The sequence below is a fragment of the Gorilla gorilla genome, chromosome 21 (assembly GCF_029281585.2).
Source record: "Gorilla gorilla gorilla isolate KB3781 chromosome 21, NHGRI_mGorGor1-v2.1_pri, whole genome shotgun sequence".
In the NCBI taxonomy this organism is placed as follows: domain Eukaryota; kingdom Metazoa; phylum Chordata; class Mammalia; order Primates; family Hominidae; genus Gorilla; species Gorilla gorilla.
In genome coordinates, this window is record NC_073245.2 from 57,340,945 (window position 1) to 57,350,943 (window position 9,999).

The following is a 9,999-nucleotide window of genomic DNA, read 5'->3' on the forward strand; positions in this document are numbered from 1 at the left end:
AGAGAGCCACCACAATAATGACATCCTGATGACTTGAGCAACATTTCCCCAAATTTTGGGCAATTTGAAGTGATCTTAGTATGTACCTGGATGCAGTGTCATATAACATGGACTCCTGGAGGGAGAAAGTCATTCCCTTCTCAATTCTTCTGATTACCTCAGGGAGAAAGTCTCAGCTTAGACATTTGCATCTTTTATTTATTTATTTATTTATTTATTTATTTATTTATTTATTATTTTTATTTTTATTTTTTTGAGACGGAGTCTCGCTGTGTCACCCAGGCTGGGGTGCAATGGTGCGATCTCCGCTCACTGCAAGCTCCACCTCCTGGGTTCACGACATTCTCCTGCCTTAGCCTCCCGAGTAGCTGGGACTACAGGCGCCCGCCATCACGCCCGGTTAATTTTTTGTATTTTTAGTAGAGACAGGGTTTCACCGTGTTAGCCAGGATGGTCTCCATCTCCTGAGCTCGTGATCCGCCTGCCTCAGCCTCCCAAAGTGCTGGGATTACAGGCGTGAGCCACCGTGCCCGGCCAATGTTTGCATCTTTAACCCTTTAAATCTTCATTGATTAAAACATAGGCTGGCCGTGCGCGGTGGCTCACGTATGTAATCCCAGCACTTTGGGAGGCTGAGGCAGGTGGATCACTTGAGGCCAGTAGCTTGAGACCAGCCTGGCCGACATGGTGAAAACCTGTCTCTACTAAAAATACAAAAATTAGCCAGGCATGGTGGTGGGCACCTATAGTCTCAACTACTTGGGAGGCTGAGGCAGAAGAGTCGCTTGAACCCGGGAGACAGAGGTTGCAGTGAACCAAGATCGTGCCACTGCACTCCAGCCTGGGCAACAGGATGAGACTGTCTCAAAAAACAAAAAACCAAAAACATAGAGTGAGTAGAGGCTTCAGGCTCAGTCTTGGCAGGTGGCTGTAGCTAGCTAGAGTTTAATAACACTATTTAATATCATTTAATCTGACATGATTTACTTTAATGGAACTGAGCTGTTTCCATTGCATTTGTTTTCATAATTCCATTTGTGGCAATTGATCTCCTTTATCTCATTTATAGTAGTGATATCAATTTTCTTTTGAAATGAATGTATTTATATACAAAAGTGAGTCATTTAAAGAAAACATTAAGTAAATGGTGGTACAGGCAGCGTGCAACCTATCATGGTGCTATTTTGTAGGTATGGTGAAAATCATGAAAGAGGTGAACGACTGATGTTTGGAAAACTCTGCAAGAATATTCATTCTGGATGGTTGGGCTGCCTGAGGGAGAGGTCAGGGTCTGCCTGAATTGGGCATTTTTGGTGGAGGAAGCAGCACGTACGGGTTGGTGTGAAAGTGTCAGGAAGGGTGGGAAGCTCGTATGGCAGTGGTGCAGGGTACTGGGGTGATACAGAGGCCTTCCTCCGAGCTCAGGCTATGGACTTTGACTCCCAGGAGGAGAAACCAGGGGTGGATGGGTTGCAGGGAAGTGTCAGCAGGCCAGTGATTATCAGAAGGCTGGAACCACCGCTGGAAGAGATAGTGCTGTCCAGCGGGCAGGGCCCCAGGCCTCCCACCATGAACTCTTTCCGTTGGTCCCCAGCTTAGGTGCAGAGCCACAGATCCTAAATCAGAATTAGCCTGAGGAGGGAGAAAGAAAGGGTTAATTCCTTCCCATAATAGGGCTCTGGTTTCTGGCCTTGGTCTCCCATCCATGCCCCACCAGCTCAGCTCTGGTTGCCACCAAGGCAGGATTCCTCCGCCCCCTTCAAAAGGGCAAACTGAAGCCCGGAGCAGTTTAGGGCTGTCATCCAGGTGCCACAGCAAGCTCAAGAAGAGAACCAAGGACTCCCGGGTCCTCTGTCATCCTAGCACGACTCCCCCAACCCCTAACCAGTTCCCTAATCCTGGCCATGGGAGGTCCTGACTTCTGGGGAGGCATCCTGTTAAGCTTGTAGCAATGAAGAAAGTATTAGAGCTGGGCTCGGAGAGGGAAGGCACCTGACCTGGGCACCCAGGAGCCGTACCTCTGGCAGGATCCCGGCAATCCCGCCCGCAGGCGCTGTGGCAGCATCGCTTTTTGCCAGAGCAGTCTGAGTCCTTGTGACACAGGTGGTTCATGGGGCTGAGGCAGTGCAGTTGGTCCTCTGGGCAGCTGCCCAGCTTCACTGCAACACAGGGAACTGGGTGAGCTCTGTCCTTGCCCACCGGCCCTGAAGCTTGGGGCTTGGATGGTCAGCAAGGTGGAGGGGAGGCATTTACCAGAGACCCTGGGGACGCACTGGCGGAAGCAAGCTCTGTAGCAGCACTTCCTGGTCAAGGGACACTGGCTGTCTTCCACGCACTGGTCAGGCACCGATAGGAGGCAGGGCCCATCATCTGGCGGGCAGCCCCCCGATTTCTCTGTAAGAGAATCTCCTAAATATTGCAGCTGGAGGAAGCTCACGGTTATGTAATAAGCGCTGACCTGGGAATGACAAGACTGAATTCTCCATCCCTTGCTTTTTGCCTGTCTTTTGGCTAGTTGTTATTTTTGTTTGTTTGTTTGTTTATAATGACTCCAAGCCTCAGTTTTCTGGCTGTGAAATGGGAAGCTGGGCTAGTTTGAGACTCAGATGGCACAAATGACAGGGGAAAATGAAGCCTAACATCTCCACTGTGGCCAATAAGGCCATGCCTGGTCTGGGCCCTGCCCATCTCTCTAGCCCCATCCTCTACTGCCCTCCCACTCAGTGCCTCCTGATCTGCTCCAAGCCAGCTCTCTCTGCAGGGCTCTTGCTCGGGCCGCATCCTTTGCCTAGTGCACTTCTCCTGTACTCCATGCGCCTGGTCAGCTCATTAGGACTCAGCAGAAGCGTCACATCCTCAGAAGACCCTACTTCTCTGACCCCACATTAACTAGGTCAGCGCCCCCCCGCCCCCCCACACACACTCATTTCTTTCCTCCAGAGTTTGTGACACTGCATCTGTTTGTCTGTGTCTCTCACTTGGCTGGAGGTGAGGAGAGTAGACACCCTGCCAGCTTTGCTCACCATTGGTCCATATCACAGCCCTTGGCGCACAGCAGTAGGGGCTCAGTGACTTGGAAAGAAAGGGTTTTGAAGTGAGGCCCAGCATTGCACGTGCGTCAGCAGTGGCCAGCCTGGTGCACTGTCACAGCCACAGCTGGCCACGTCTTCTGCACTGTTGCGTTCATCACTGTTGCAAATGGCATGGTTTCGAGGATCAGGCGTTAACTCTGTCTCTGAGGCGTTTCCTCCGAATGGTATAGAGTGTTCTGTCCCAGAGCTTACCTAACATTCTTCTTGCTGGGATTTTGGGCCATGTTCAGATTTCATGCACAAAGCTGGAAATCAGTATCCTCCTCCATGTAGAGGAGGAAATCAAGGCCTGAAAAGGGCAGTGACTTGTCCAGACCCACATGGGCTGGGCTTAGGACTCCCAGGGCCCGGCTCCCTCTGACCTCTGTGAGTCTCCACCCTAAGCTGTCTTTGAGCTGTAGGGATGGAGCAGGTCCCAGGCCTTCAATTCAATCCAGCATCAGAGAAAATGTTCAAGAGTTCCGAGGGGCAGCTGGATCTGGTGCTGTGACTTTACCTCTGTGTCCGCCCCTCCCCCTCAGCCCCCTGCCTGGGTGGTGGCTGCACACGTAAGTAGGCACCTTGCTCACATCCTACGTGCGCTAAGTCAACTTCAGCTGTCACATCGGGTTGGTTTAAATTAAATTGCTGCCCCCTGCTGGAGAAAGAGAGGCTTGGCGTGGGGAGCGGGAAAAAGTGCGGGTTTGGGGTGGTGGGGGTGATGGGAGGGCTCCTGGGAAACTGTCTGAGGTCCAAGGTTTAGCCCTGAATTCACAAGTCCAAGTCAAAGGTGCGCAGGCCTCAAAGGGTGGGCCAAACGGAGCTGCCTGCACTCAAAGCCGGTGGAGCCGGGTGGGTCAGGCAGGGAGAGCTTCTGTGGCGAGGGGCCTGGGGCTGGCCTTGGGGAATGGACAGATAGGGATAGGGCATGACAGCTGGCATTTCCAGTGGAAGAACTGCGATAGCTGCAATGTGGAGGTGGGGATAAAAGCCTGGCATGTGCAGAGCCGGCGTGAGAGGCTCTGGGTGGTCACACTCACTCTGTTTGCCTGCCTTTCCTAACAGTCCCTCCAAACCAGGTTCTCCACTCACAGATGTGTACATCGAGACAGTCACACACACAGATGGTCATCCGGATGCATGCGCCATGGGTGTGTAGACTTAGAGAGCAAAAGAATCGTATCCAAACATGGTTAAATATATACACTTGCACACACAGACGATACACACATAGTCAAATACACAAGCACATTTAGATCTAGACACACAATTAGCTACAGGCTTAACAGTAGGAAACTGCAGATAGTCAACTGTTTTATCTGCAAAAGTAGCAATTTTACATGGTTCAACTTAATACACACATATATACATATGGACATATATCAGATAGTTAGATATATGCAATATATTTATAAACACATATATAAACAGGCAGTCATGTATGTACATATGAGCTGGAACATAATCACTGTCATTTACACATGCCTACCCACATAGATACACACACACAGATAGACACTCAGACACACACAGTTATGTATATAAATATATAAATATATAGCATATGTATGTGAACAGAGAGACATACATAAGCATACACAGTCATATATACAGAATCATATGCACAGAGCTACACAGACACATATATCTTCCCAATACCACATAACCACTGACAGCATTTAATTAGGCACTTGCTGTTTATCAGGGACTATGCCAGGCTCTTTGTATCAGAGACACCCAGACGTTTGAGTGAGAAGGGGGCAGAATGGGGAGCTCTTATAAACAGAGGCGGCTGGGCTTCCACAGGCAACAAACTGAGACTTCCCTTCTCTTGGCTTCGTCACCTTCCTCCATTGTCTGAAATTCTACCAACAGCTCGGCAATGTCTCACAGGAGAGAAACCAGTGGGGGACAAGGTGTGGTGAACTGGGGGAGAGACAAGCGTGTCACACCTGCCTATGCAGAGTGGCCCTGCGCAGGCTTGGTTTCTGCTGTGCCAGCTTTTTGCCTCTGAGCAGCTGGGCTGAATATCGGGGTGTGCTCCCTGGGAACACAATGACTTCCCCAAATCACCCACTTATGCTGTGCTTACTGTGTGCCAGGCCCTTATTCCTCGAGACACCATTCACTCCTGAGAGAGAGGCATGGGACCCCATTTTACAAGGAGTAAGTCTCCAGACCTGTCCTGTTGCCTTCCAGGAGTGTCCTGCCTGGAAGTCCTAATAAACTCATGCACTTGCCAATCTGTCCTTGTCTAAGTCATTCTTTGGTCTCTCAGCTCCTCCCTATGTTGGGGGCGCATTGTCCTGTACAGTCCTGGGTTTTTGCTGTAATAGTTGGTAAGGTGAATCTTTCTGATTTCAAATACTTGCATTCAAATGCCACATTTGGCACTAACTCAGAGTCAGTCTTTGACCTTGTTAAGTGGTTCCCCACTATGCCTCAATTTTCCTCATCTGCAAAATGGGGATGAAAATAGTCCTGTCCTCACAGCACCATGTAGAGGAGTTATGTGATGATGGTGCATGAATCACAGCCAACACAGGGTCTGGCCTTGGAGCTCACCAGTGTACTTCCTTCCTCAGCCTGTCCCCATTACTGTCCCCTTTCTTTAAGGCAGGGCAAGGGTTGCACAGGTGAATGTAGGTTGGAGTGTTCCAGCCCCAGAAAAGGATGCAGATGGAGGCCTCACCCAGATCAGGAGTCACCTGTCTAGCCACTCAGCAGCCCTCCCTCACCTGTCAGCAGGCCAGCCCCAGCCTTGTCAGGGGTGGGAATGGGGACAGGAGGTTGGGGGCGATGAGAGTTAGAGACAGAGCTTCCTCCCCACAAAGCCCAGATCCCAGAAGCCACACCCTCTCCTCAATTCCCAAGTCCCTTCCACAGATGGGGTGGTGGACCCACTGACCCAGTCACACCACAGCCCAGCAGGCACAGACAGGGTCCCTCCCCACACCTGAAGGCACAGAGACACACATGGACAGGCACCAAGCTCAGACACATGCATGCAGCCATTCCTAAGTGTACGTGTGCAGACAGAGCTTTGCACAGACAAGCAGACACAAAGACACATGTCTACACAGACACAGGCACATGCATTCCCCGCCCTGCCACCCCCTGACATATAGACAGGCACAGACAAGCACCGAGAAACTGGCAGAAAAGACACTTACAGATACCAACACAGGCAGGTGGACAGGCACAAATGTACACACATAAAAACACAGGCTTCTGAAAGCACTAAGAATCAGGCATCCACACATACACACACGCATGCACACACACACACACGTGCACACACACCCCACAGGGCATTACCTGCCTTCCCCCAAAACCTTACTCTCCCTAGAGAAGTAGAGACAATCTGGTCCCCCCAGCAGAGGGATTTCCCGCACTCACCTCCCTTCTTCCTGCCAAAGACAGCAGGCAGCTGACTCCCCACAGCCAGGAGGGCCCCCAGGAGGAGAAGGCTCTGGGTCCTCATATTTCTGCTGCCGGCTCAGGGCCCAGGGCCCAGGGCCCCCCAGATTAACACCTGCAGCCTCAGGGAAGCCAGAGAAACTTAGGAGAGGAAAGAGAGGGGGTGTGGAGTGACGCCGTGCCTGCTTCATCTTGGCCCCACCCCCTGAGGGCCCGAGGACTCAGTGCAAGGGATGCTGTCACAATAGCTGAAGATAGGGTGGCGGCACATCCTGCATGTGGGGGACTCAGATCCAGTCTTGCCTGTATCGGTGACTTGGGCTGTGATCTTGGGCAAGTCTTGTCTCTCTGGGCTTCAGTTTTTTCATCTGTATACAGGGTGAAGGTTGTTGAGTCAGATGCTTGCTTTCCTGGCTCTCAAAGATGTTGAAGCCCCAGCGATGTCTAGGCAGTGGGTAGAGGTCAGTTTTGAATAGCAAAGGAGTGGGGGTTTGCAGAGTTCTGGATGCCTAGGAAGGGAGAAGGCATTAGGGTTAGGCCAGAGCTTGCAGCCAAAGAAGGCTGGCCCAGGTTGGCCCAAGGCTGGCCTCTCCTCTTGGGTCCTGTGGATGGGAGAAAGACCACCCCACCTTCGGTGAGATCACCGGTGGCTTCTGGTAGAACTGCCCTCTTCCTGGGGCTGGCTTGGCTGTTGAGGGTGGGGGAGCATGGCTTTTGGCTTGGCTAAGTTTGCTGGTCACAGCAGATGCATGGCCACTGGAACCTCTTCTTTGGCCCTAAGGGATCCTGAGCAAAAACATGTCATCTCATCCAGGGACCCCCACCTTAGATTTCGTATCTCTGATGTTGCCTCCTGCATTTGGTAGAAGAGAGGGAGCTGAGACTAGGCATCCTAAGGGACATCCTAAACAGAAACTCCATCGAAGTACATTCTCTCAGCCTTCCCATTTGAAAGACGAGGAAACTGTGAGATAGAGATGAGAGGGGACTGGCCCAAGGACACGCAGCTAATTCCTGACCAAGCTGGGACTTCCCACTGTGGCCTCCCCATCACCCTCATTCAGTTCCTGGGTTTTAAAAGCAGGTCAATACCTCATCTGATCCTGAGAAAGGAGGGTGATATTACAGGGCTTGTCTCACTTACCCATTCCAATCCAGGACAGCCCTGGCAGCAGGAAGTTCTTCCTTGGGTTTAATGTGAATCTCTCGTGCTGTCTTCTAAGCCATCAAGATAGGAGAGGCTCTGTCTTCTATGATCTGATGTTACTTTTGGAATGCTGGCACCTCCTTGGAAGCTTTATTCTGGAGGACAAATATATGAGCCCTTCCTTCCTCCCTCCCTCCGCCCCCCCCCCCTCTTTCTTTCTTTTTTCTTTTCTTTCTTTCTTTCTTTCTTTTTCTTTTTCTTTCTTTCTTCTTTCTTTCCTTTTTCTTTATTTCTTTCCTCTTTCTTTCCTTCTTTCCTCTCTTTCTTTTCTTTCCTTTCTCTTTCTTTCTTTCTTTCTTTCTTTCTTTCTTTCTTTCTTTCTTTCTTTCTTTCTTTCTTTCTTTCTCTCCTTCTCCTTCTTCTTTCCTCTCTCTCTTTCTCTTTCTCTCTCTGTCTTTGACAGAATGTCGCTATGTCACCCAGGCTGGAGTGCACAGTGCCATCATGGCTCACTGAACCCTTGACCTCATGGACCCAAGTAGTCCTCCTGCCTCAGCCTCCTGAGTACCTGGGACTATAGGCGTGCACCCCCATATTTGGCTAGTTTTTATTTTTTGTAGAGATGGGGGGTCTTCCTATGTTGCCTAGGCTGGTCTCTAACTCTAGGACTCAAGTGATTCTCCCACCTTGGCCTCCCAAAGTGCTGGGATTACAGGGGTGAGACACTGTGCTCAGCCATGAAATACTCTTTTTTTTTTTTTTTTTTTTGAGACGGAGTCTTGCTCTGTCAACCAGGCTGGAGTGCAATGGGGCGATCTCTGCTCATTGCAACCTCCGTCTCCTGGGTTCTAGCAATTCTCTGCCTCAGCCTCCCAAGTAGCTGGGACCACAGGCGCCCGCCACCACGCCTGGCTAATTTTTTGTATTTTTAGTAGAGACGGGGTTTCACCATGTTGGTCAGGCTGGTCTTAAACTCCTGAACTCAGGTGATCCACCCGCCTCGGCCTCCCAAAGTGTTGGGATTACAGGCATGAGCCACCATGCCAATGCTTTTTAAATTAAAATTATTTTGTAGACATTTTCCTGTGCTGTGAAATGTTCTCTAAACATCATGTTTTCTGATGGCTACGTGCTGTTTTGTTAGATCTATATGTCAAAACATCACTTCAGTAAAGTTTTTAGGGAAAAAAGATATGCCAAAATATACATAATCAGTATCCTATTATGAAACATGGAGGTTTCCAATTTTCCACTTTCATAAATAAAGCTGTGATAACCATCTTTTTGTGTACATTTTGGAGTCACATCTCTGACTGTTTTCTTAAAGTAAATTTGTCAAAGTTAGAAATGCTAGGTCAAAAGGCACGGTCATGTTTCCAGGCGTTGGATATATCTGGTCAAATTAAATTTCAGAAAGGAAGTAAGTGAGTGTACAAGAGCCTCCACCTGCCCTGCAATAGACCTCTATTGTTTTGTCTGCCCAGCATCTCTTCCTTTGGTGGAACCATTGCCTCCTGACTGCTGTCATTCTGGTTGGTTGCCAATCAGCAGGTACTTCTCCTATCAAAGCTGAGGGCACTCGATCCAGGTTACACCCACTGCACTCTTCTCCACCCCTAACTTGCCCACGCCTTCATTAGAGTCTTGAACAGATAAGCCAGTTCTCTAAACAGAACAGTCCAAAGCTCAGATGCTGTTGCTCACAGCCGAAGATCCTTAGTGGATATTCTTACTACATACAGGATATTAAAAAAATAAGTAAATAAAATCTTTGCTAACGGAAAACAATATTTCATTTTAATTTGTCTTCCTCTTCCTCTTAATACCCATGATGGTGAGCATTTCTTCATATTCGCATACTGACTGTATCCTTTTTCTGTGAATTGCCTGTTTTTGTATTTTGCTCATTTTTATTGGGGGTCCTTTTATTTTTGAGTTTTAAGAGCTGTTTATATATTAAGAATCTATTAACCTGTCATACACAAAGGGCAGTAGTGAACAGATGTATATTGGAGTTAGGCAGACCTAGTTTTGAATCTTGGTGCCATAGGCTCTATCTGTGTGACATTAATTTTGTAAAACCCCTGTTTATTTTTGTATACCAGTAGAGATAGAGATAATCACATATGTTTTATAGGATGGTTCTGAGAACTGAATGAGATAAGCTTGATAAATGCTTTAATGCTATATTGCAAATATTTCTTTCCTCATTTTTGCTTAGTACCAAAGGATTAAATTTTGGGGTAATCAATTCAATCTTTTCATTCATATTTTCTCCTTTTATTTTTATGCTAAAAAGGCTTTTCGACTCTGATGTCAGATAAATATTCACTATATTTACTTGTTATTATTTTGTGATTT

The 9,999-nt window shown here is 48.7% G+C and overlaps 1 protein-coding gene across 2 annotated transcripts; it reads right to left on the minus strand.

Annotated features, from left to right (window-relative positions):
• Nucleotides 1-287: 287 nt before the first annotated feature.
• WFDC5 (WAP four-disulfide core domain 5) lies at nucleotides 288-6,650 on the minus strand. Of its 2 annotated transcripts, none has more exons than XM_004062219.5 (4): nucleotides 6,471-6,650; nucleotides 2,254-2,394; nucleotides 2,019-2,159; nucleotides 288-1,632 (listed from the first exon to the last, which is right to left on the minus strand). In XM_004062219.5, the coding sequence occupies exons 1-4, from the start codon at nucleotides 6,553-6,555 to the stop codon at nucleotides 1,628-1,630; spliced, it is 372 nt and encodes a 123-aa protein (XP_004062267.1). In that variant the 5' UTR covers nucleotides 6,556-6,650; the 3' UTR covers nucleotides 288-1,627. The 2 variants fall into 2 exon arrangements, with proteins under 2 accessions (XP_004062267.1, XP_018872395.2); XM_019016850.3 differs by having other exon boundaries at nucleotides 1,993-2,159; nucleotides 6,471-6,586.
• Nucleotides 6,651-9,999: the final 3,349 nt, after the last annotated feature.

Excerpts from the sequence above, each read along its gene's own strand:
- WFDC5 (XM_019016850.3), bottom strand. The coding sequence starts at position 6,555 with ATGAGGACCCAGAGCCTTCTCCTCCTGGGGGCCCTCCTGGCTGTGGGG. Across the intron at positions 2,395-6,470 it reads CTTTGGCAGGAAGAAGGGAG|AGAAATCGGGGGGCTGCCCG; the intron begins GTGAGTGCGGGA and ends ATTCTCTTACAG. Across the intron at positions 2,160-2,253 it reads GTGCGTCCCCAGGGTCTCTG|TGAAGCTGGGCAGCTGCCCA; the intron begins GTAAATGCCTCC and ends CCTGTGTTGCAG.